Below are 26,436 nucleotides of genomic sequence, written 5' to 3'. Positions count from 1 at the left end.
TGTGTCATTTCAGGAGGTCAGTTTATCTTATGTTTGTTTGAGGTTTTGTTAATTATTATCTTCAGTTTAGTCTATTGAGTTGACCTCTTTTATTGGTCTGCCTGTTTAAGTTTTGGCTTTGTTAAATGTATTTTCATATTTTTGGGTCAATAAAACCCCCTTTTTGAATTAAACCCCTGTGTCCTTTATGCTTTACTGCTTGGTCCCTGACAATTGGTGGCAGCAGTGGGATCAACCAGTATTGGACACAGGTCTTTTTATTTTTTTATCTTCTGTTTTTCCCCATGAGGAAGAAGAATGCATCGTGGTGGCAAGAATGAAAAGAAAAAGGGATCTGCTCACCAAACCTGTGATGAGGAAAATGGAGCATCAGGAGTCACTGAAGTTGTGGAGAGAGTGGAAAAAGAGCCTACTTTGTCTGACCTAGTCAATATGCTACATGCTCACATGGGACAACAGGACGTCCGGGATGCAAAACAGAGTGAGTTAAATGCACGACAAGAACAGCGATTTAAAGCCCTTCAACATCAGTTTAGACTTCTGCAGTCAGAAATCCAAGTCAGAACATCACCATCAGATTCTGCAGAGGCTTGCTCTGAACCATTAGTCTGATATTCATCCTTCTTCCTCTGCTCAGCAGGCCCAGGCTGAACCAGTTATGACTAATTCCAATCCAGCCATTTCACCAGCATTTCAGTTTCCCCTACAAATAGAGGGCAGATTGGAAAGATTAACTGAAGCTGATGATATAGAACATTTCCTGATCACATTTGAACGTATGGCTACAGCTTATCGATGGCAGAAATCAGATTGGGTTTTTCGTTTGATACCCTTGCTTACTGGTAAAGCTAGAGGTGCCTATGTTCACATGGACATTGATGATTCATTAGACTATGATAAAGTGAAATCAGCTATTCTGTCAAAATATGATATTAACCCTGAGACATATAGGCAAAGATTCAGATCCCTGGACGTTCAACCAGATGAAAGCCCTCGTGAGCTATATGCGAGACTGAAGGAGCTTTATGGGAAATGGATCCAGCCAAAGGGTAAAACTATTCATGACATTGGTGAAACTATAATCTTGGAGCAGTTTCTCAGAATGTTATCTCCTGAGCTTCAGGTTTGGATCAGAGAACATAACCCTGGCTCAGCAATGGAAGCGGCTCGGTTAGCTGATGTTTTTGTTGCTGCCAGAAAGAAGGGGCAAGCATGGAGCCATAATGCATGGAAGGCATCGAGGGACACCCGGAAGATACCTCAGCAAAACCATCTGGATTCAGCAAATACAAGCACCAGTAAGACCCCTCAGTCTACCACTAGACCACCAAAGGCCTCCGGTAAGAAGCTCATTTGTTATCTTTGTGGATTAGAGGGCCATACGAAACCTATGTGCCCAAGAAATTCTGCTAAAATGGTATAAATGTGCTTTGCCCCCCGTTCTAATGTTGATCCTGAGCAGGAGAGTGACAAATCCATCAAAATGAGTCAGATTGAAGTGAATGGGGTTCTACTCAATGCCCTTCTTGACTCTGGCAGTTCTCCGTCCCTTATTCACTCAGATTTTGCCCCACCTAATATTGTTCGCACCAGTGATACAATTTCAATCTGTTGTGTCCATGGAGATGAGAAAAGATATCCGACAGCTGACATCTACATTAAAGTTCAGGACCAGATGTATCTGCTGAATGTGGGTGTTGTGAGCAGTTTGCCTTACTCTGCCGTGTTAGGGCGTAACCTTCCTGTGCTTTTTGATTTGTTTGAGTCTGAGCAGACTGAGGAGTGCAATGTAGCCGTTACCAGAGCTCAGGCTAAGCAAGTCAGTACCTACTCTGAGACCCTGAGTGCCCTGCCTTTCTTTGATGAGGAGTTTGAACCAACTGTGGTGAAGCCACGGAAGACCCGCAGACAAAGAAGGCAGGAGAAATTCCAATTTTCACCTGTGCAGACACTAACAGACGCTGAGCCAACCAGTGATACAATTTCAATCTGTTGGGTTTACTATTCCAACTGAAATTGCTGAACTCCAAAAATCTGATCAATCTTTAATATCTCTTTTCCAGAAGGCCAAAGAAAAGGAACCTGGAGTGGAACAGGTTCTCAACAGTGAGTACATCGAGTACATCTTGCAAAATGACATTCTCTATCGTCAGCAGGGGTCGGTGCTGCAGCTGGTGGTTCCCCAGAAGGTGAGAAATGCCATTCTCACCTTGGGGCATTCTATTCCGTGGGCTGGCCACCTTGGTAAACACAAGAACACAGCTCGCATCAAACATCATTTCTACTGGCCTGGTCTTAGGCAAGGCAAGTTTATTTGTATAGCACAATTCAACAACAAGGTGATTCAAAGTGCTTTACAGAGACATTAGAAACAAAAACAAATAAAAAGCATGATTTAAAAATGATTAAAACAAGCAAACAAACTAACTAATTAACAAACAAACAAACAAACAAAACAGTATATAAAATCAGAACAGTAGATAAAATCAGTAATTAAAATGTGAGTTTTGAAATTTAAGCCTAAGTGTGGATTTGGTGCTTTATTCAAATGCAGCTGAGAACAGGTGAGTCTTCAACCTGGATTTAAATAAACTGAGTGTTTCAGCTGATCGGAGGCTTTCTGGGAGTTTGTTCCAGATATAAGGAGCATAAAAGCTGAATGCGGCTTCTCCGTGTCTGGTTCTGACTCTGGGAACTGATAAAAGACCGGATCCAGATGACCTGAGGGATCTGGAAGGTTCATACTGGGTCAGGAGGTCACTGATGTATTTTGGTCCTAAACCATTCAGAGCTTTATAGACCAGCATCAGAACTTTAAAGTCTATCCTCTGACGGACAGGCAGCCAGTGTAAAGACCTCAGAGCTAGACTGATGTGGTCCACTTTTTTGGTCTTAGTGAGGACTCGAGCAGCAGAGTTCTGAATGAGCTGTAGTTGTCTGACTGATTTTTTTTTTTTTTTTTTTTTTTTTTTAGGTAGACCTGTAAAGATGCTGTTACAGTAATCAAGCCTACTAAAGATGAATGCATGGACTAGTTTTTCCAGGTCCTGTTGAGACATCAGATCTTTTATCCTTGATATATTCTTGAGGTGATAGTAAGCTGATTTTGTTATTGTCTTGATGTGTTTTTCTAAGTTTAGGTCTGCATCCATCACTACACCCAAATTTCTCACCTGGTTTGTGGTTTTTAGGTGTATAGACTGAAGTTCTCTGGTGACCTGTAATCGTTTTTCTTTGGCGCCAAAGACTATTACCTCAGTTTTGTTTTTGTTTAGCTGGAGAAAATTGTGGCACAACCAGTCATTAATTTCCTCAATGCATTTACCAAGAGCCTGTACAGGGCCTCGGTCTCCTGGTGACATTGTGATATATATTTGTGTGTCATCTGCATAGCTATGGTAGTTTATTTTGTTGTTCTTTATAATCTGTGCCAGTGGGAGCATGTAAATGTTAAACAGAAGGGGTCCCAGGATGGAACCTTGGGGAACTCCACATGTGATACTTGTCTGCTCAGATGTGAAGTTACCTATTGATACAAAGTATTTCCTGTTTTCTAAGTATGTTTTGAACCAGTTTAGTCTTAGCAAAGATGTGGCTCAGTTTTGTAAAAGTTGCCCACAGTGTCAGATAACATCTGCCAAAATCCCCCATAGAGCTCCACTCCAACCTCTCCCTGTCATTGGCACTCCTTTTGAGCATCTTGGAATGGATATTGTAGGGCCTGTTGAGAGGAGCAAAGCAGGAAATCGTTACATGCTTGTTGTAACAGATTATGCCACAAAATATCCTGAGGTGTTCCCTTTAAAATCTATAAAGGCCAAGCCCATTGCATTTTGTTTAGTGCAGTTCTTTGCAAGAGTTGGGTTTCCACGAGAAATACTAACTGATCAAGGCACTAACTTCATGTCTACTTTGTTAAAGCAAGTTTATCAGTTGTTGGGTATCCGGAGTCTGAGAACTTCACCATACCACCCTCAAACTGATGGGCTGACAGAACGCTTTAACCAGACATTGAAACAGATGCTCAGAAAGTTTGTCAACAACAGTGGTAATGATTGGGATCAATGGCTGCCATATCTACTCTTTGCTTATAGAGAAGTCCCCCAAGCCTCCACAGGTTTTTCCCCTTTTGAGCTGTTGTATGGTTATGAGGTTCGTGGCCCTCTAACTCTGTTAAAGGAGATCTGGGAGGGTGACAAGGCGGAGGAGGGACCCAATAACATTTTGTCTTATCTCATTCAGATGAGAGAACGGTTAGAGAAAATGAGTGAACTTGCTCAATCACATATGGTGGAGGCCCAGCAGCGGCAGAAGTCTTGGTATGATAAATCTGCTCATCAGCGTTCGTTTGAGCCAGGACAAAAGGTGCTCGTGCTCCTCCCCAGTGACAACAACAAATTGCTGGCAAAGTGGCAGGGGCCATTTGAAGTTATGAGGAAGCTGGGACCCACCACATATGAGGTGTCCACCCCAGGGCAGTTGCGCCCCAGCAAGGTCTTGCATATAAACCTTCTGAAGGAGTGGGTGGTGCGCATTGAACACAAGGCGGATGCAATGCTCATACGGCGAGTGCCTGAAGAAGATGAAGCAGATGAGCAATATCTACCACCTGCTGGCTGTCTAGAGTATGAGGTTCTGCATTGATTTCAGGTACCTGAACTCCGTATCCATGTTTGACTCCTACCCAACACCAAGAATTGATGATCTACTTGAACGTCTGGGAAAAGCAAGGTACCTGACCACAATAGATCTGTGTAAGGGTTACTGGCAAGTCCCACTCACTCAACGGTCCAGAGAGTTCACAGCATTCAGAACACCATGGGGGCTTTTCCAATTTACAGTCTTGCCATTTGGATTACATGGAGCTCCAGCAACTTTCCAACGGCTAATGGATCAGGTATTACGTGACTGCTCTGACTTTGCTGCTGCTTACTTGGATGATATTGTTATCCACAGCAACACCTGGGAGGAGCATGTGGAACACCTGCGAACTGTTCTGGACCACTTGCACTCAGCTGGGTTGACAGTGAATATGTCAAAGTGTGTTTTCGCCGCTGCTGAGACAGAATACCTGGGCCATGTCATCGGCAAGGGGGTTATCAGGCCACAGGTCAGCAAAATCGAGGCCATGGAATCATCCCCCCTGCCCCAAACAAGGAAGCAGCTGAGATCCTTTTTGGGCATGGCAGGTTTCTACCGTCGTTTCATCCCTCAGTTCTCCAACAGGGCAGCTCTGCTCACAGACCTGACGGGATCACGTTCCCCCAATTACATCCAGTGGACAGAGGAGGCAGTGGCAGCATTTCATGACATCCAACAGTCACTAAGTAAGCAACCGGTTTTGTACAGTCCCAACTTTGATGAACCGTTCATATTACAGACTGATGCTTCAGATCGGGGCCTGGGAGCTGTCCTCCTTCAGGAAACCAGGGAAGGCCGCCATCCAGTGGCTTACATCAGCCGGAAACTGTTTCCACGGGAAGTTCGGTATTCCACAGTAGAGAAGGAGACCTTAGCGATCAAGTGGGCCCTGGACTCCTTCCGCTACTATCTACTGGGAAGAGACTTCACCTTGGAAACTGATCACAAAGCACTCCAGTGGCTTGAGCAGATGAATGACACAAATGGGCGAATTACCCGCTGGTACCTGGCCTTACAGCCATTCCGATTCACTGTCCACCATGTACCAGGCAAGGAGAACCTTACTGCTGACTATCTCTCTCGCTGTTCCAGCGAGAGCTCTGAAGAGGGGAGGTGTGTGATGGCATGCCACACATGGTAAGCTCCACACCTCACCACCCGTTGATTCACTTTAGTTTAATTTACAGTCACTACTTTAAAATAGTCTAGTCTATTGTTCAATAGTGTTTCTTTATTAAATGTATTTATTTTTCCATCACACCTTCCAATGTTTATATGGTGTGCACACATTAACCTTGCAAGGTCAAAGTTCTGTTTTGTTATATTAATACATCTTTGTTTGAGTTACCTGGGAGTTGGCTTCTCCTCTTGTCTGGCAAAGGGTGTGGTAAAGGGCTGGTAGACCTGAAGTACCACTGACAGCCTAATTGGATTGCACCACATGCTTCATTGTCTGGGGGGTGTTTCATGTTTGTTTAATTGTTTTGTATTAGTTGCTTATATGGCAGCCATTCTGTTTTCCCCCGTGTGTGTCATTTGGTTTAGCTAAACCGGTATTTAAGTTCCCCCGTGTGTCATTTCAGGAGGTCAGTTCATCTTATGTTTGTTTGAGGATTTGTTAATTATTATCTTCAGTTTAGTCTATTGAGTTGACCTCTTTTATTGGTCTGCCTGTTTAAGTTTTGGCTTTGTTAAATATATTTTTTTATTTTTGGGTCAATAAAACCCCCTTTTTGAATTAAACACCTGTGTCCTTTAAGCTTTACTGCTTGGTCCCTGACATACACCTTAGACATACAGAAGCTTAATTCAAAATTGGACCCTTGTTAAGTCTCACTGTGGCATGCAGAACTCTAAAAACGATGAATGGACTAACTGTCTGAGCTTGGAGGGCAGCTTGGATGAGCCCTGAGTAAAGGAGGGCTCCAATAAGACCAGCAGCACCAGTGCCTGAGCCCCAGCCTTCCAGTACACTCCTGGAGCAGACAGACAAAACACGGTTGGAAGACCATTCACAGCTTCTTAAACTCATTTGTGACCGGGACTTTATCTGCTGTGAGTCTAAGCTGTAAGCAGGAAACTTGGCTGATTATCTTGAAGGTACTGTTAAAAAGCTCTGTCACTGTGGATCTTGATATTTAGAGTCAATCGCCCAAACGACCTAACTTAATGGAAAACGTCTGATATCAAGAATATCAGATTGATAACTTTTTTTTGCAACCCTGTAGCAGTCCATCTGTTCTCTGCTAGGCGTCAGCACAGCCAGTTACTGAGGCCAGCTACATTTGTGCTGCTGATGTCTTTAAATTATCTGAAAGGTCATATAACCTACTCTGTGGTGGAGAAAAATCTGCTGGTTTGTGGGTTTTTTTTTTTGTTTGGTTTTTTTTTTTTTTTCTTTTTTTTAAGTGTGTAATTTATTAATGAGCAGGTGTGTGTGTCTGTGTGCACAACTTATGGAGACAGCACTCCAACCTCTGCTTGCTTCTGGCTCTATAGAACACTATGATGCTCCAGAAACAAATGGGTGACATCAGGGAGAAAATGATGAATGGAAATTTGTGTAAAATTCATACAAATTTTGTCATCATGCAGGAACTTAAAGATTGTGAAGAAAGTAGAATTTCAAAAGTGAAAACTTTACTCTATACTTTGTCACAGACCCAAGTCATTTAATCTGGACAAGCTCTGTTTGAATCTTCAATAAGAGAGCAGCAACTGAATCAGAATTGTGTTTATTGCCCATGAATATGTGCAAACACATACAAGACATTTGGTTCCGGTAGATGGTGACTCCCAAGCACTGCAATGTAAATCACAACAATATGTAAACAACACAATAGACACACAAATTCAAAATTGGCAAAAAGAATGAGTGAAGATTGTTTACCTGCTGAAAAACACTGTTAGAGAGAGGAAGGACAACTCTCCCAGTCCTGAGCTGATACTGGCAAAGATCACTCCTGCAAACACAGCGACAGAGAACGTGATCAGAGTGAGCAAAGAGGAAGAATTTATTCTTTTGTTTGAAGGACAAACTTCAGTAAAAAGAGCTCATTTACAGGACCTTTGTGGGCAGTCACAATGGTTACATTTTAGTTACTGGTGAACTGAATCAAATTTAGTTGCTCTTTACTGACTTACTTCACTCACATAGAGGTCTGCTTGATTCTAACAGTAATGTCTGAAATAGTGTTGTCTATTAAAATACAGCATTTCTAATACGACTGTTTTTGACACAGTCCACAGAAAACGCTGAACTCTCTCAGTTGCAGAGAGTGAGCACAGATTTAAAATACTGTTTGTGCAAGCATTCACCTTTACCTACTGATACAAATATCAATGTTAAATTGGCCCCTCTTTGTGATGTAAAATATCATTTCCAGACTCACCTCTCTACTGTGTTATCAAATATTTCACTAGCTGGGCCCTTTACAGCCTATCAGGACATTTCTAGCAAGCAGGGGCCATCTTTGCATCTGGTATCCAGCTCTTCCAGTAGATCTGTGGTGCCAGTATCACTACTGCTTTAAATTAAATGTAAAATGCCAGTTTGGCCCCATATCAGCAAAAAGTCCACTCATCATTAAAGGTTTACATGCATACACAGCCAGCAGGATGACTATAAAAACACTAGTACTAGTATCTACGGTGGCAGCCTTTAGTTTGGGGCTGGTATGTTTGGGGCCTTGGAGCCCCGTTTTTCTGCTGCATCACCTTTAGACTCAGCATTTCCTGAAGCACTCCCTCATCCACTCTTTCACTGGTACTTTTCCAAACGACAAAGTGTTGGTCATCTTCAATTTGTGATTCCAGTGCTCAGTGCTTTGTGGAGTCATTCCAAGTTAAATACAAACTAGTACACAGAAAAAGAGCAGGACAAACAGGGTCATTAAAATGGCTCCATTGCTCATCATGGGACATGCCAAAAATTCATCGAGGCATTATCGCTGTCCCGTAACCGACTGCTGATTCATATTAAACTGCCTACTTCTCATAAATTCTTTGATATGTGTATTTGATAGCGTTAACTGCTACGATAAATGATTATTTATAGCAGCAGTAAAGCTCTATCAAGCTTCTGTGGAACAACCACAGATGCTCACAGTAGATAAGAAGAAATTAAAATGAAGCAAATAACTCAACGTTTTATCTAATCCACCTTCTAAAAGCCCATCAGAGCCATATCAGACACCCTTAATCAGTGGCGGTTCTAGCCTGTTGCACTCCCTCTGACACCCCCCCCCCCCACACACACACGCACACACAAAACATATTAAGGATTGTACATTAACATAGAACTGTTGTCAGAACCATAATGAATTTCACCAGAGAAACATACACACACATATGAAGACAGAGAGATTATGCATTGTATGCAAACAGCCATCATAATTCGTCATACATTGAGAACAGGACAAATCAACAACTGACACTGACTAATTAATATTAAAATCTGTAACATAATGTATTGTTTGGAGTTTAGTCTGTTACTGTTGCTATTTTTACCATTTCTTCTTGGAGCAACTGTAATCCACATTATTTCCTTAGGGATTAATAAAGTATTCTGATTCTGGTTCTTCAGGATGACCTGCCATTATCCAATCACACATCTGCTTACCTGTATCTATTGCTCGTTTCTCCTCCTCTTCTTTTCTCTTTTTTCTAAACTGAAGACATGATGGCTTTGAACTTTTCTTGTCCATCTTCCATTGCTTTTACTTTTGAACTCCAGTATGAACACAAATCCCCCAACCCGAGGATCACCACAACATAACCTAACAGACCTACACCTTAGTTCACAGATTCACTTTGTCTAAAGTGTATTTCTAGGATTTCGCACAACCCAGGATTCAAATCATGAATACACAATGGGTTTGGATTTACATCATTATGAATGAAATGTGCTCTATTTGGAAGCAGCCGGCTTTCCTCCCCCTTCGACAGGTTGTGTGTGAAACTTTACATCATCAAACTGTAAATTATAAATTTCAAATTGTTATTGATCCCTTTACCACGAGTCCTAAAGTGTATATTTATTTTCTTACTCTTCTTATATTTATTGTTTGTTTACTTGCACTGCTGTAACTGGAGCCTCATCTCTCTTTATACTGGACTGTATGTAGCGGAGATGACAATAAAGTTTACTTTGACTTCAGCAGCGAGCAGGCGCACCGAGGGCTCTCGCGCTCTCGCGCTCACTTTTCGTGTATAGAATTTCGGAAAAACATCGGTGTAAATTATAAGTCTGTATCATGATGTCTGGTGTTTCGTGTTTGTTGGTTTGTTTTTATTTTGTTTTATTTTGCGAGTTGGTTATTAGATGCTGCTCCAGCCACCAGAGAATCCCCGCCGCCCCGCCCTCTCCTCCCTGTGCCGCAAGCAGCAGGTGCACCTCGCAAACGGAGGGCGCCCTTACTCCCAGTAAATGGGCGATAGAAAACCGATCGGTGCCTATGCCATTCCCAATATGCCAATATGATATGATATATGCAATATGACGTCGGAGCAGCATGAGTACGAGATTTTTTTTTTTTTTTTTTTTTTTGCCGATCCCCGTGATGCCGCCCCCACCACGATGCCGCCCCGGGCAACCGCCCGTATCAAAAATCGCTACTGCCCTTAATGATAAAAGATCTGATCTAAATTATTAACAGATTGCTTTACCGAGAATACTCATCCACACAGCTGAGGAGAAGGACACCAGGAGGAAACTCGTTGCTGCCATGATGGCACAGAACAACACTCGAATGCTGGGAATGCTGGGAAAAAAGAACAGGAATTAACCAGGAAAGCTGGAAAGCACCATGACAGCGATGTTTTTATGCAGACGGCAAGAAGTACTCGTCTGTTAACAACTGACTTCCTGACTATATCACACACAAAACATATAAAGTCCAATTTTTCTTTTCTTTGACCTCTGATTAGTCAGAAACCAGGCACAGCCATTAACCAAGTAGGTTTGTTTATTGCTCCAATTTCATATGTTTGGTCACTGCTAAGCTCTCATTCATAAAATTTAACATATTATATACATGAAAACATTAAAGCCAGACGAAAACAAATGGAGATCATTATTGCCAAAAGACATCACAGCAGCTTAGCAGCAGTACAAAAAGAGCGCCAAAGGTGGGATTGAGTGGAAATAATATGCAAATAAAACAAAGTTCTTGTTGTTTTCTTCTTCTTTCTCTTTTTTTAAACCAAACTCAAACCTCATGTTGCCAGTGGGGCTAAAATCCTGACACCTGATACAAACACACTACTGTAAAACAGGAAGGACGTCACAGTTTTTGTTTTGCAAGTTTGTCAAAGAAACAACTATTTTTTTATTATCAGTGCAGTGAAATCAGCTCGTAGCAATAATGTGAGTGATGATTGTTAGTTACTGTAAAAACACAGCAAGTGGAAACAAAGAACAGCAATCAAAGTAATAATTACCCATAAGGCATTGTGTGGATCACAAAGGGAGCAAACAGTTTGATGAAGAGTGTTGGTAGGATGTCAGCTAACAGCACAGCCTGCCAAGAAAAATGTAACAACTGAACATCTGTGGACACAAATGGCACAGCTTTTAGTTTCTGCCACACCATCCATCCTTATGCCCTCCTTCACTATCATCCATCAATCTCCTCTGAGGTCTTCCTCTTGTCCTCTTTTCCACTCATAAAAGCTGAGAAGTTCACTTAACCCTAAACATAGAACGACTTTGAAACGTGACCACTGCCAAACTACACTGCTCAAAAAATAAAGGGAACACTTGAGTCACACATCAGATCTCAATGAATGAGATTTTTCACTTGAGAATCTGAACTGGTAAAGTACATCATGCAGTTTATTGTGGAAAAATAAGATGTAACGATGGAAATGGAATCAGAGGAAACCAAAGACATCCTCTGCCTGGAACATGATGAGTATATGAGCTCTGGCAGCGCTCCTCATCACATGACAGTCCTGCTGCAGGGTAAAGCTGTGCACTCTGAATAGACTGCAGGTACCTTCTCTTACTATGAGCAGTGACATAGAAATAGTTGTTGTTACTCCTCCAGTGCACCTCATGCATCTTTCATTTGCACCTACGCAGGTGAAATGCATTCACAACAGTTTCTGTTTCCTGATTGGACAGATCAACATCTCTGAAGACTTTGTGCCAGAATCCAGTGATCAAGTATTCCTTTCATTTATTTCAGCAGTGCATATTTAAATACACATTTGTTTTCTTACAGACACCGTTTCATTTCATGACTCTTGTTTCTCGAGAATGTCATGTGCTCAGCATCACCACGTAATGTTGCACAAACCGAGGAGCCTGTATAGATGGGGAAAGATAAAAACGAGATACGGAGATGCATCAAAAAATAACAACTTAATCAGCGGCTGCAAAATCCCCCCCCCCCCCCCCCCGCCAAAAAAAACCCAAACAAAACAAAACAAATTGTGCACTTTCAAACCTTTTGCATTAGCAAGCATTTATCAACTACTCATAGTTTAGTTTTTAAAATTAATTTAAGGCTACATTGTTTAAAATACTATTAAAACTGGTTCAATGTAAGTCTTATTCACTCACATGAATAAGACTTTCACAGTCTTTGTGCTTTTCATGTCGTTAACCTTTGTTTTCAAGCTTCTTAAAAGTCTTTCTTTTCCATCTTCCTCCTGTCTGTCCTTTCAGTTTACTTCCTCATTATTTTCTAGCTTTGTGTATTTTTCCCTCCCTCCTTTGTTCTTTGCTTGTTTTCCAGTAGCAGCTAAAGTGCCTTTTCATTTCACTACCTGCTATGCTACCCTGTACTTTCCATCTGTGTTTCAGTTTACTTACTAACATGAATTATCAGTGTGACAGAATTCAATGACAACTTTTCTTTTGTGACTTATTTGTGGCTTTTTGTTATTCCTAGAAGGTTGAATGGCAATAAAGTAAAGAGAGCGATCGAGGGATATGCAGCAAATGGCAAACACAACAGAACTCAGGTCTCTGCAATGAGTACACAGGTCTCAGTAGTTGGAGCACGAGTACTCGGTCCTTGCCCTTTCCTCTGCCTTTCTGTCTCCATTTCCCCTTCGCTCCCTTTCAGTCGTACATGCTCGAGACCTTTACTTAGACTTAGAGACTTAGAGTTTTTTATTGTCAATGTGCAGTTTCTTGCACAGCGAAATTGGGTAGCTGGACCACAAAGGTGCAAAGGTAAGAAGAGAAAACAATATACAACAAGGGGAAAACAAATAAATAATTAAAATAAAATAAAAAGCATATATGCATACATATATGTGAGTGAAACTATATACATGGAGTATGCGTAAGAACCATTGAAACAGAAACATTGTGGGTCTGGATACAAGAGCAGTTATATAGTATAATAAATAAATAAGGGTGGAGGGGCTAAGGTCATTTAGGGTGCAGATGGAAATTCTGCTGAGACCACACCTTTTATGCCTTACACTTTAACTCCGCCACCCCCCACTTTTAGATAATTTAAGGGGAAATTAAACACAGCAGTAGCAGGTAACTTTTCAAGCACAATGTGTCACACTAACAGGTCTGCAGTGCAGATCAATCAAATAAAAGAGTTAAACTCTTTCATTAAAGATGGCATTCGATTGTTCAAAATATATATTTTTGGCACGTTGTCAGAATATTCAACCAAAGTCTTCAATTATTTTTCCACTGCATGTTAAAATCGCATGTACATTTTTTAGGTGTGGTTTGAGATGTAAAGGGCGGGACTAATGATAGTCATCTCTCCAGCAGTGCATATAAAGCTGCACTTGTTCCCCGCTCACCACGCAGAGGTACTGCTACACTGTGCTTCATCACGGCCATGGCTTTCTGCAAACTTCTGCTAACTGTGTTGGTACTGCTCCACAACAGTGGTGGTGAGAGAGAAAAATGCTGAACCTTAATTTCCCAACTCCAGAGCCCAGATTTCAGAGTGCAGCCTCGATAGACTGATGCTCTAATGCTTATCATCCATTCTGAGCAAAATAGCAAACAGCTCTTACTTTGATGGGATTTAATTTTCTTACATCCAGCATTTTGTTTGTTTTTCAGGTCTACTGGGAAATGAAGTGAGGAGCTCCATCATTGGTGCAGAGGATGCCAAAAAGGATCGTTGGCCCTGGATGGTTCACCTCAACATGACATCTGATGATTTGAAAATGAAATGGGGCTGCGGCGGCACCATCGTTGCAAAGCAGTGGGTGCTGACTTCTGCACAGTGCGTGGCTAAGTAAGTCTATGTGTGTTTGCAGAAACGTGTCTCATTATTTTTATGAACATCCTCCAGAGCAGTCATAAGAAAAAAGCTTCACACTGCATGTGAGTATTTTGGGGGAATAATTACTCATAGGGACCTTCACTGTTGGCCAATAAAGACAAAATCATTTCAGGACACTTTCCCACTCGCCTAACTTGTCAGACCTGGAGGCCTCAGTCAGTATTTAAATACACCATATGCACATTTCAGCATCTTAAGCTGTGTTTTTAGTGAGTAGCTGCATATTTACACACCCAGCAGACACTGCATCAAGTCCAAACTAATGTAATGTTTACTCCACTGCAGCTCCTTTTCTTTTAGTCCCTGCCAACTATGAAAAAGCATGCGCAGCCCTTTAAACTGCTGAATGCACCAGTGTCCACAAAACCCATGTGTAGTGTTGTTTTGTTGAAGGCTTGGTCATTCCAAAATACATGAGACTTAATGTGTGTGTTTCTCTTGTCATGCAGTCTTCATTATCATCGATCGTTCATTGTTGTCGGCGCATATCAGCTGCAAAAGGCGGCTAACCGTTACGTGGGTATAGCCAATATTGTTCAATACCGAGACCTGGGCAACGGCAACACAAATGACATCGCTCTGATCAAGCTGAAGAAACCGATTACATTTTCAAAAGATGTTTCACCAGTGGCTCTGCCTGACAAGGATGACACCTTTGGTCCATCATCTGAGTGCTGGATGACTGGCTGGGGGGAAGTGGGAAATGGTGGTAAGTTAAGCACAGAAAGTAGGCTTTAAAATGTTCACGCTGTAAAAGGCAGGCTCACAGATCCATTGTAAATTGCCATACTGTCACCAGTAAACTGTATTTAATTGTGTATAAACATAGCCTACGTCCATACTTTGCATAGTAAGGCACTTCACAGATAAGAAACATCACCTTTCTGTCACTTCCATACTTTTCCTGTGTGTCCACAGTTCCACTGAAAGCTCCAGAAACACTTCAGGAGCTCAAGATTTCCATCATCTCTCAGAGTACCTGTAAGGAGAGGTTTCCTCAGATAGCCTCTAATACACTATGCACAAATGACAGCAAGGGAAGGGGTGCCTGCAAAGTGAGTTTTTCCCTCTTTTGTAGTCTTTTGCATTTAATCAAATGGATTATTACTACTTTGAAATAAACAAACACTTTTTGATTTATCACACATGAAGTACTTTACTTTCACTCAGCTGAATTTACTTGACAGAAACTAGTAACAGTTACTCGTTACTTTGGAGTTTATTGTTGAATCTAAGTCTAAGTTGTGCGTTTTGCTTCCACAGGGAGACTATGGTGGTCCACTGGTGTGCCGTAAAGGGGGGAAATTCGTTCAGGTGGGAATCATGAGTTCTGGTGGTTGTGGCCCCAAGGACGGCCCTGGCGTCTGTACTGAGGTTGCAAAGTATCTGACCTTCATAAACGACTACATCCACCGTCCTGGGAAAGCTCCAGCTGAGATGTGAACTCCCCAGAAACCGACACTGCCCGCTGTACTCATCTCATAAGCTGTCTTACTTTTAGCTTCTTTCCTGTAAAGCACTGTCACTCCATGGTAGCTGACTGTGGCTCAGTTAACAGATTTCTTTGCATTAAAGCTTTAAAGCATCACTTTAGTGTCTCTTTGTGATTTGAAGAATTCCTGTTCACGTTTCAAAAAAGGCACTGATGACACCCCCACGTCCATAGCAACGCCTTCCTTGGATACATAGTTATGTGTGCAAATTTTTCAATCTGATTTTTAGCATTTTTACACGTCTATATTATATACTGGGCCGGTTCTAGACAGGCATACACGAGGGGACAGAGAGAAATGTAAAGACAAGACAACACTCTTTGCAGTATAGACTTGTCTTTTCTTGCACCATTTCTCCTTGTGTCCTTTCATCTCCTCCTTCTCCATCGCTAGTACTTCTTTCCTTATTCTCAAGCTTCTGTGCTACCTCATCCACCCAATTCATTTCTGTGTTGTAACTACTCTGCAGTGACTAAACGTCATCACAACAGTTTGTTAATTGGATAAAATCAACTGTTATCTTTTCTTTCTTTCTTCTACTTTAGTGTCACGGTTGTTAAAGAGTGGACTCTTGACAGTGCATTTATTTACAGTGCAGCAAGGTGACAACAGTTCAAATGTGCAACGATGGTGACAGTGCGTCCCTCCTTCCGTGTAAGCCCGTGCGTGGTAGTGAGTGCCCGTCTCTCCTCCAAGTGCTTCCTTTGTGTCCGTAAATCCTCCGTCAATCCCTGGGTGAACACACACGACAGCAAAATGAGTACGAAGATCAGACAGCACTTCAATAACTAGTGATGTAACGTTCTGTAACGAGGCTTCGAAGCTTGTGTCGAGTAATGGAGGGGGCGTTTCCGCGATGCGCGTATCGAGGCTTGCTTCATTTATGGGAGGAGCTGAAAATGATGATGTCCGAAGCCTCGCTGCCCGGCTGTACCACGTGACTGGTTCATAAAGTGTTTCGAACTTTGCCGCGAGATATGACAGCGATATAAACCCCTCAGACTTCATTCAAAAATGTGGGTGTTTGATGGAGAGTTGCGGTTAGTGAGAGTTTGGAGACAGTTTGGAGGTTTATGAGAGTGAGGAGAGAAAGTCAGGAGAGAATGGAGCCAGCTAAGAAGAGGAGGATGTCCTCCCCTGTGTGGGAACATTTTGATTTTATTCCTCCCAACAAGGTATGTAAATCTCTACAGAAGATGTATTTTCATAATACTGATGGTGCAATACAATTTATGTTAAGCTGTCTTTACTTTTGTACAAGGTGAAGTGTTTGCTATGTGCCAGGGAGCTGGGATATAACGACAACACCTCATCCATGCTTAGGCACTACAGAGCTTTGCATGAGAATAAGGGGAACACCGATTGTGGAGCAAGACCAGGTGAGCCATCAAATGCCATGATAATATAGCATGCAGTAATGTTACTAAATGATATAACAATATTATACAACTGTAATAAGTTACGTGTGTGATATTTATATTTGTGCTTTGTCTTTGTTGTCTTTCCTCAGGAGAACAATCTCAAATAGATGAAGACCTGGTTAGCATGGTGATTGAGGACTCCCAGCCATTTAGCATTGTGGAGGACAAAGGATTTAAAAGATTTGTTAAATCATTAAATCCTAGCTATGTTCTCCCCACTAAAAGGTCATAAAAGCAGTGAAAATTTAGTTTTTACTGAATAAAATGTGAACAGGCAGGACTGAGGCTCAAAGCCTCAGAGGTATGGACAACTCAGTAGTTGTCCATACCTCAACGTTACAAAAGCACAACTACTGTCCACACCCCAACCACACCTCACCTCACAGTAAATGATCATTTCCATTTTAAGCATTTCCAAATAATCATTTTCCATACTGCCAGTATAAATATACACAGTATGCTGCCATCACTACAATATACATGTTTTACACACTCCTTTTGTTGTTGACATTTACAGGCTGTGTGCAAATGGCCACACTCATCAAATTCATGCCAACTAATATTTTTACGTCCAGTAGATGTCCTACTAGAGCAAATGAAGCTTCAAGAAGCTTTGCACTGGGCTGAACCAATTGGATGAAAAGCTTCAGTACTTCATGAAGCTTCATCTGCCCATCATTATCAATAACGTTAGCGACTCGAAAACACTACCAGGCTTAGTGCAATACTCCAGCGCTGACCATTAAGTAGCCCTGCTGAAGATGGTAGTTGATGGGCAGCAGCTGGTGGATTGACTGCAGGTGCGGCAGCTCCGGGCGACAGCACTTCCGGGTCGGAGGTAGCCTGTTGCTAGGTTACCTCCTAACACACAGCGGAGCCGGAGGGGAAGACAGGGCGATAGGAGAGACACACATACACACGCACACAAATATACACACACTGGCAGGTCGACCGGTCAGGGCGCCGTCAGATCCTGACATTTAGTAAATGTCCAGGTGAACAAAGTGCTCCCTCTTTATGAGACAAAGTAAAAGTCTTTCTTTATACAATGAAAGACTTTTACCGCTTTGTTCTCACTTTTATTTATTTTGTTTTATTAAATACCTTTTAACTTTTCAGAATTTACACTCAAACCCAACCCATAATAGCCACACAGTGCACTGAAAAACATGTCAATCTTTTACACTTTGCAAATCCAACCAGCAGACTTGGATGGGCGGGATCTAGTCTATGGTCGGCATGTTTGACACCCCTTAAATATTACATCATAGAAAGTCTCATTTTTGACACATTTGAAAGAGAGTCTTTCCAAATTTCGTTCACAATTTTCACAGTAGCACCTTAATGTGAACTGGCCTTGATTTGACCACTAGATGGCACTCTGCTCTCAAAAATATTTATAGTGTATATCCAACAACAGGAAGAGAATAAACTGATGCGGTCAGAGGCACGTCATTCTTTTGACTAATTGTCATATTAACATGTAAAATAAAATAAAAAACAGTATTCAGTATGGAACAATAACTAAAACAGATGTGTTCAATATTAATTTTGTGTTATTTATAACGCAAAAGGTGTGTAGTCTAAGGAGCTTGAAAAGAAAAGCGTCTGGGCTTCTTTAGGTTGCTTGAAGACGTTTCACCTCTCATCTGAGAAGCTTCAGTTCGAGGGTCAAATGGTGGAGAGTCCCAGATTTAAACCCCGTGGGAGTTTCCCCCCCAAAGAGAGACAAAAGGACCCCCTGATGATCCTCTACCTAATCACATGAGCCAACGTTTGAAAACGGGTGTGGGTCCCAATCAGCCAGGGTTTCGGGTGAGCTCACTGTGAAACCTAGGCCCACCCTATCATGTGATTTCCTGAGGTCAGATGGCCCAGGGTCTGAGTGGGTGTTAAGGCGTCTGGGAAGGGATCTCAAAACTGGATTATAGATGGCAGAGAGTTGGTGTCGTAAACCACCACCTCTGTTCAGAGATGGTCGCTCACAGTGGACATAGATGGCTTCTTTCACTCCTCTTTCAAACCATCTGTCCTCTCTGTCCAAATTGTGAACATTGGCATCCTCGAAAGAGTGACCTTTATCCTTAAGATGCAGATGGACAGCTGAGTCTTGTCCTGTGGAGGTGGCTCTTCTGTGTTGTGCCATGCGCTTGTGAAGTGGCTGTTTGGTCTCTCCAATGTAGAGGTCTGGACATTCCTCGCTGCACTACATACACCACGTTGTTAAGTTTGTGTTTTGGAGTTTTGTCTTTCGGGTGAACCAGCTTTTGTCTGAGTGTGTTGCTGGGTCTGAAATGCACCAGGATGTCGTGCTTGGAGAAAACTCTCCTGAGTTTCTCTGATACACCGGCTACATGGGGGATGACAATGTTGTTGCGTCTGTCCTTCTTATCCTCCCTCGCTGGTGTCTGATCTTCTTTTCTGTGCCTCTTTGCTGACTTAATGAACGCCCAATTAGGATAACCGCATGTTTTAAGTGCTTCCTTTACATGTGTGTGTTCCTTCTTTATCCCTTCAGGCTTAGAGGGAACATGTTCTGCCCGGTGGTGTAGGGTCCTGATTACTCCAAGTTTGTGTTCCAGAGGGTGATGGGAGTCAAAGAGGAGGTACTCTTTGGTCTCACTGTGGCATGCAGAACTCTAAAAACGATGAATGGACTAACTGTCTGAGCTTGGAGGGCAGCTTGGATGAGCCCTGAGTAAAGGAGGGCTCCAATAAGACCAGCAGCACCAGTGCCTGAGCCCCAGCCTTCCAGTACACTCCTGGAGCAGACAGACAAAACACGGTTGGAAGACCATTCACGCTTCTTAAACTCATTTGTGACCGGGACTTTATCTGCTGTGAGTCTAAGCTGTAAGCAGGAAACTTGGCTGATTTTCTTGAAGGTACTGTTAAAAAGCTCTGTCACTGTGGATCTTGATATTTAGAGTCAAGCGCCCAAACGACCTAACTTAATGGAAAACGTCTGATATCAAGAATATCAGATTGATAACTTTTTTTTGCAACCCTGTAGCAGTCCATCTGTTCTCTGCTAGGCGTCAGCACAGCCAGTTACTGAGGCCAGCTACATTTGTGCTGCTGACGTCTTTAAATTATCTGAAAGGTCATATAACCTACTCTGTGGTGGAGAAAAATCTGCTGGTTTGTGTTTTTTTTTTTAGTGTGTAATTTATTAATGAGCAGGTGTGTGTGTCTGTGTGCACAACTTATGGAGACAGCACTCCAACCTCTGCTTGCTTCTGGCTCTATAAAACACTATGACGCTTCAGAAACAAATGGGTGACATCAGGGAGAAAATGATGAATGGAAATTTGTGTAAAATTCATGCAAATTTTGTCATCATGCAGGAACTTAAAGATTGTGAAGAAAGTAGAATTTCAAAAGTGAAAACTTTACTCTAGACTTTGTCACAGACCCAAGTCATTTAATCTGGACAAGCTCTGTTTGAATCTTCAATAAGAGAGCAGCAACTGAATCAGAATCGTGTTTATTGCCCATGAATATGTGCAAACACATACAAGACATTTGGTTCCGGTAGATGGTGACTCCCAAGCACTGCAATGTAAATCACAACAATATGTAAACAACACAATAGACACACAAATTCAAAATTGGCAAAAAGAATGAGTGAAGATTGTTTACCTGCTGAAAAACACTGTTAGAGAGAGGAAGGACAACTCTCCCAGTCCTGAGCTGATACTGGCAAAGATCACTCCTGCAAACACAGGGACAGAGAACGTGATCAGAGTGAGCAAAGAGGAAGAATTTATTCTTTTGTTTGGAGGACAAACTTCAATAAAAAGAGCTCATTTACAGGACCTTTGTGGGCAGTCACAATGGTTACATTTTAGTTACTGGTGAACTGAATCAAATTTAGTTGCTCTTTACTGACTTACTTCACTCACATAGAGGTCTGCTTGATTCTAACAGTAATGTCTGAAATAGGGCTGTCTATTAAAATACAGCATTTCTAATACGACTGCTGATGATATCTTGACACAGTCCACAGAAAACACTGAACTCTCTCAGTTGCAGAGAGTGAGCACAGATCTAAAATACTGTTTGTGCAAGCATTCACCTTTACCTACTGATACAAATATCAATGCTAAATTCGCCCCTCTTTGTGATGTAAAATATCATTTCCAGACTCACCTCTAACCCTTTACAGCCTATCAGGACATTTCTAGCAAGCAGGGGCCATCTTTGCATCTGGTATCCAGCTCTTCCAGTAGATCTGTGGTGCCAGTGTCACTACTGTCCATCCATTCGCTTCCGCTTATCCTTTTTCAGGGTCGCGGGGGGCGCTGGAGCCTATCCCAGCTGTCATAGGGCGAGAGACGGGGTACACCCTGAACAGGTCGCCAGTCTGTCACAGGGCTAACAGACAGGGACAGACAACCATTCATGCTCACATTCACTCACACATTCACACCTAGTGGCAATTTGGATTAGCCAATTAACCTATCCCCACAAACTGCATGTCTTTGGACGGTGGGAGGAAGCCGGAGTACCCGCAGGGAACCCACGCAAACACGGGGAGAACATGCAAACTCCATACAGAAAGAGCCCGGCCTGATGGTGGAATTGAACTCAGGACCTTCTTGCTGTGCGGCAACAGTGCTAACCACCGTGCCACCGTGCTGCCCCAGTATCACTACTGCTTTAAATTAAATGTAAAATTCCAGTTTGGCCCCATATCAGCAAAAAGTCCACTCATCTTTAAAGGTTTACATGCATACACAGCCAGCAGGATGACTATAAAAACACTAGTACTAGTATCTACGGTGGCAGCCTTTAGTTTGGGGCTGGTATGTTTGGGGCCTTGGAGCCCCGTTTTTCTGCTGCATCACCTTTAGACTCAGCATTTCCTGAAGCACTCCCTCATCCACTCTTTCACTGGTACTTTTCCAAACGACAAAGTGTTGGTCATCTTCAATTTGTGATTCCAGTGCTCAGTGCTTTGTGGAGTCATTCCAAGTTAAATACAAACTAGTACACAGAAAAAAAGCAGGACAAACAGGGTCATTAAAATGGCTCCATTGCTCATCATGGGACATGCCGAAAATTCATCGAAGCATTATCGCTGTCCCGTAACCGACTGCTGATTCATATTAAACTGCCTACTTCTCATAAATTCTTTGATACGTGTATTTGACAGCGTTAACTGCTACGATAAATGATTATTTATAGCAGCAGTAAAGCTCTATCAAGCTTCTGTGGAACAACCACAGATGCTCACAGTAGATAAGAAGAAATTAAACCGAAGCAAATAACTCAACGTTTTATCTAATCCACCTTCTAAAAGCCCATCAGAGCCATATCAGACACCCTTAATCAGTGGCGGTCCTAGCCTGTTGCACTCCCTCTGAACTCCCCCCCCCCACACACACACACAAAACATATTAAGGATTGTACATTAACATAGAACTGTTGTCAGAACCATAATGAATTTCACCAGAGAAACATACACACACATATGAAGACAGAGAGAGTATGCATTGTATGCAAACGGCCACCAAACAGCCATCATAATTCGTCATACATTGAGAACAGGACAAATCAACAACTGACACTGACTAATTAATATTAAAATCTGTAACATAATGTATTGTTTGGAGTTTAGTCTGTTACTGTTACTATTTTTACCATTTCTTCTTGGAGCAACTGTAATCCACATTATTTCCTTAGGGATTAATAAAGTATTCTGATTCTGATTGTTTCAGGATGACCTGCCATTATCCAATCACACATCTGCTTACCTGTATCTATTGCTCATTTCTCCTCCTCTTCTTTTCTCTTTTTTCTAAACTGAAGACATGATGGCTTTGAACTTTTCTTGTCCATCTTCCATTGCTTTTAATTTTGAACTCCAGCATGAACACAAATCCCCCAACCCAAGGATCACCACAACATAACCTAACAGACCTACACCTTAGTTCACAGATTCACTTTGTCTAAAGTGTATTTCTAGGATTTCGCACAACCCAGGATTCAAATCATGAATACACAATGGGCTTGGATTTACAACATTATGAATGAAATGTGCTCTATTTGGAAGCAGCCGGCTCTCCTCCCCCTTCGACAGGTTGTGTGTGAGACTTTAAATCATCAAACTGTAAATTATAAATTTCAAATTGTTATTGATCCCTTTACCATGAGTCCTAAAGTGTATATTTATTTTCTTACTCTTCTTATATTTATTGTTTGTTTACTTGCACTGCTGTAACTGGAGCCTCGTCTCTCTATATAGGGGAGACCGGGGATAGTTGTAACGTGGGTCAGTTGTAACACTTCCAATTTCTCCAATCAGGGCTAAGTTTCAAATGATGTTACTCATCCTGTGCATGCCCAACTCAGTTCTGCTATCACATGTGAAAAGTCAGCACATTTTGTCAAACACAGACAATTTAACACGAAAAAAAGTAATTTGTATGCCAAAAAGTAAGTTTTTCTACTTCATTTCAATTTCTAATAGCATTATCTGCTTTGCAGTTAAACTCATCAAACTTAAATTATGTTATTTGTATGTCTACGGGGATATATTCTGTGTAGGTCTTTAGTGCTAATGTTTTAGCCGTTGGCTGTAATGTTAGCTAGTTCATGGCTATAGGAGTCTGGGTCAGTTGTAACAGCAACAGTCTGGGTTAGTTGTAACAATAATGCAGATGTTACAACTTACCACACTATTACTTTAACTTATATTAAACAAGTTGTGGCAACGACATCAGCAGAGAGAGGTTCACTGGTCACTTTTGTATATGCGGTTAATGCCATTGGCAACACAATTCCTCCACTGTTTATGTTCCCACACATACATTATGCAGACCACTGTGTCAGAGATGGACCAGTAGGAAGTATTGGTAGTGGAAATAAATCAGGATGGGTGCAAGAAACAGATTTCCTCATCTTTCTGAAGCACTTTGCAAACCACACCAAGGAAAGCCATGAAAAAAAGTAATGGAATTACGATGCTGGTGAACAACTACATTTTTTCAGCTTCATTGTTATGTTCAAAATTGGTGCAAGAGTTGTAGGTTATAATGCCCACTGAGCCAATGAGGCCAAACTCAAGGAAGACCAACCAAAATGAATGAAATATTCAGTTGCAGAAAATTCCATAATTTGTCTTTTTGGGGGGTTGGAATATGTTCAAAAGCTAGATTTCTGCATTCTGTCACACACACACACACACACACACACACACACACACACACACACACACACACACACAGTTACATAAATGGCTCTAAGTGCATTCATGTGTTGAATAAAAAAGATTACATGTTAATGTTTTGTTAGTACCCTTATTTCACTGTGTTACTTTTCACCCCAGGATATGTTATACAACTAACCCAGACTATGGGGTTAATTGTAACATTTCACTCTTTGTGTTTGAGACCATACCATGCAATGGGTAATTGTGCTGCAGAGAAAATAGCTGCACTATTTAATAGCCGAGACATGTAAATACTTTGCATTACATTTTGAATCCCCTACCTTAAAAGAGCTCCAATTTACAGACAGAAATGTCAAAAATGTTACAACTATCCCCGGTCTCCCCTACTGGACTGTATGTAGCGGAGATGACAATAAAGTTTACTTTGACTTCAGTAGCAAGCAGGCTCTCGCGCTCACTTTTCGCGTATAGAATTTCGGGAAAACATCGGTGCAAATTATAAGTCCCCCGCCGCCCCGCCCTCTCCTCCATGTGCCGCAAGCAGCAGGTGCACCTCGCAAACGGAGGGCGCCCTTACTCCCAGCAAATGGGCGATAGAAAACCGATCGGTGCCTAAGCCATTCCCAATATGCGCTGGCATGATGTCGGGGCAGCATGAGTACGAGATTTATTTATTTTTTTTGCCGATGCCCGTGATGCCGCCCCGGGCAACCGCCCGTATCAAAAACCGCTACTGCCCTTAATGATGAAAGATCTGATCTGAATTATTAACAGATTGTTTTACCGAGAATACTCATCCACACAGCTGAGGAGAAGGACACCAGGAGGAAACTCGTTGCTGCCATGATGGCACAGAACAACACTCGAACGCTGGGAAAAAAGAACAGGAATTAACCAGGAAAGCTGGAAAACACCATGACAGCGATGTTTTTATACAGACAGCAAGAGGAAATCGTCTGTTAACAACTGACTTCCTGACTATATCACACACAAAACATATAAAGTCCAATTTTTCTTTTCTTTGACCTCTGATTAGTCAGAAACCAGGCACAGCCATTAACCAAGTAGGTTTGTTTATTGCTCCAATTTCATATGTTTGGTCACTGCTAAGCTCTCATTCATAAACTTAACATCTTATATACATGAAAACATTAAAGCCAGACGAAAACAAATGGAGATCATTATTGCCAAAAGACATCACAGCAGCTTAGCAGCAGTACAAAAAGAGCGCCAAAGGTGGGATTGAGTCGAAATAATATGCAAATAAAACAAAGTTCTTGTTGTTTTCTTCTTCTTTCTCTTTTTTAAACCAAACTCAAACCTCATGTTGCCAGTGGGGCTAAAATCCTGACACCTGATACAAACACACTACTGTAAAACAGGAAGGACGTCACAGTTTTTGTTTTGCAAGTTTGTCAAAGAAACAACTATTTTTTTATTATCAGTGCAGTGAAATCAGCTCGTAGCAATAATGTGAGTGATGATTGTTAGTTACTGTAAAAACACAGCAAGTGGAAACAAAGAACAGCAATCAAAGTAATAATTACCCATAAGGCATTGTGTGGATCACAAAGGGAGCAAACAGTTTGATGAAGAGTGTTGGTAGGATGTCAGCTAACAGCACAGCCTGCCAAGAAAAATGTAACAACTGTGGATTTGTGGACACAAATGACACAGCTTTTAGTTTCTGCCACACCATCCATCCTTATGCCCTCCTTCACTATCATCCATCAATCTCCTCTGAGGTCTTCCTCTTTTCCACTCATAAAAGCTGAGAAGTTCACTTAAGCCTAAACATAGAACAACTTTGAAACGTGACCACTGCCAAACTACACTGCTCAAAAAATAAAGGGAACACTTGAGTCACACATCAGATCTCAATGAATGAGATTTTTCACTTGAGAATCTGAACTGGTAAAGTACATCATGCAGTTTATTGTGGAAAAATAAGATGTAACGATGGAAATGGAATCAGAGGAAACAAAGACATCCTCTGCCTGGAACATGATGAGTATATGAGCTCTGGCAGCGCTCCTCATCACATGACAGTCCTGCTGCAGGGTAAAGCTGTGCACTCTGAATAGACTGCAGGTACCTTCTCTTACTATGAGCAGTGACATAGAAATAGTTGTTGTTACTCCTCCAGTGCACCTCATGCATCTTTCATTTGCACCTACGCAGGTGAAATGCATTCACAACAGTTTCTGTTTCCTGATTGGACAGATCAACATCTCTGAAGACTTTTAGCCACGCACTTCTGCACAGTGCGTGGCTAAGTAAGTCTGTGTGTGTTTACAGAAATGTGTCTCATTATTTTTATGAACATCCTCCAGAGCAGTCATAACAAAAAAGCTTCACACTGCATGTGAGTATTTTGGGGGAATAATTACTCATAGGGACCTTCACTGTTGGCCAATAAAGACAAAATC

General features: G+C 41.8%; 4 protein-coding genes across 6 annotated transcripts in view; 1 reads left to right on the top strand and 3 right to left on the bottom strand.

Annotated features, from left to right (window-relative positions):
* The window catches only part of LOC146520703 (battenin-like), a 49,861-nt gene that overhangs the window by 22,973 nt on the left and 452 nt on the right, over positions 1 to 26,436 (bottom strand). The window lies entirely within an intron of this gene.
* On the bottom strand, positions 6,013 to 12,030 carry LOC146520706 (battenin-like). The gene is made up of 4 exons (XM_085156038.1): positions 11,083 to 12,030; positions 10,309 to 10,394; positions 7,532 to 7,604; positions 6,013 to 6,617 (listed from the first exon to the last, which is right to left on the bottom strand). The coding sequence occupies exons 1-4, from the start codon at positions 11,232 to 11,234 to the stop codon at positions 6,446 to 6,448; spliced, it is 483 nt and encodes a 160-aa protein (XP_085012164.1). The 5' UTR covers positions 11,235 to 12,030; the 3' UTR covers positions 6,013 to 6,445.
* LOC146520705 (tryptase-2-like) lies at positions 13,400 to 15,504 on the top strand. Its single transcript, XM_085156030.1, has 5 exons — positions 13,400 to 13,515; positions 13,691 to 13,868; positions 14,366 to 14,625; positions 14,835 to 14,971; positions 15,180 to 15,504. Exons 1-5 carry the CDS (start codon positions 13,461 to 13,463, stop codon positions 15,357 to 15,359), a joined length of 810 nt encoding a protein of 269 aa, XP_085012156.1. The 5' UTR covers positions 13,400 to 13,460; the 3' UTR covers positions 15,360 to 15,504.
* Positions 15,266 to 26,244, bottom strand: LOC146520704 (battenin-like). Of its 2 annotated transcripts, XM_085156036.1 has the most exons (5): positions 25,555 to 25,721; positions 24,792 to 24,877; positions 20,473 to 20,545; positions 17,542 to 19,592; positions 15,266 to 16,140 (listed from the first exon to the last, which is right to left on the bottom strand). In XM_085156036.1, the coding sequence occupies exons 1-4, from the start codon at positions 25,704 to 25,706 to the stop codon at positions 19,391 to 19,393; spliced, it is 513 nt and encodes a 170-aa protein (XP_085012162.1). In that variant the 5' UTR covers positions 25,707 to 25,721; the 3' UTR covers positions 15,266 to 16,140; positions 17,542 to 19,390. The 2 variants fall into 2 exon arrangements, with proteins under 2 accessions (XP_085012162.1, XP_085012163.1); XM_085156037.1 differs by lacking the exons at positions 15,266 to 16,140; positions 17,542 to 19,592 and adding an exon at positions 20,268 to 20,385 and having other exon boundaries at positions 25,555 to 26,244.

This window comes from Neolamprologus multifasciatus, chromosome 4, assembly GCF_963576455.1.
Source record: "Neolamprologus multifasciatus chromosome 4, fNeoMul1.2, whole genome shotgun sequence".
In the NCBI taxonomy this organism is placed as follows: Eukaryota; Metazoa; Chordata; class Actinopteri; order Cichliformes; family Cichlidae; genus Neolamprologus; species Neolamprologus multifasciatus.
Note: the sequence above shows the minus strand (reverse complement) of the source record. Positions and strands in the feature narration are given on the sequence as shown.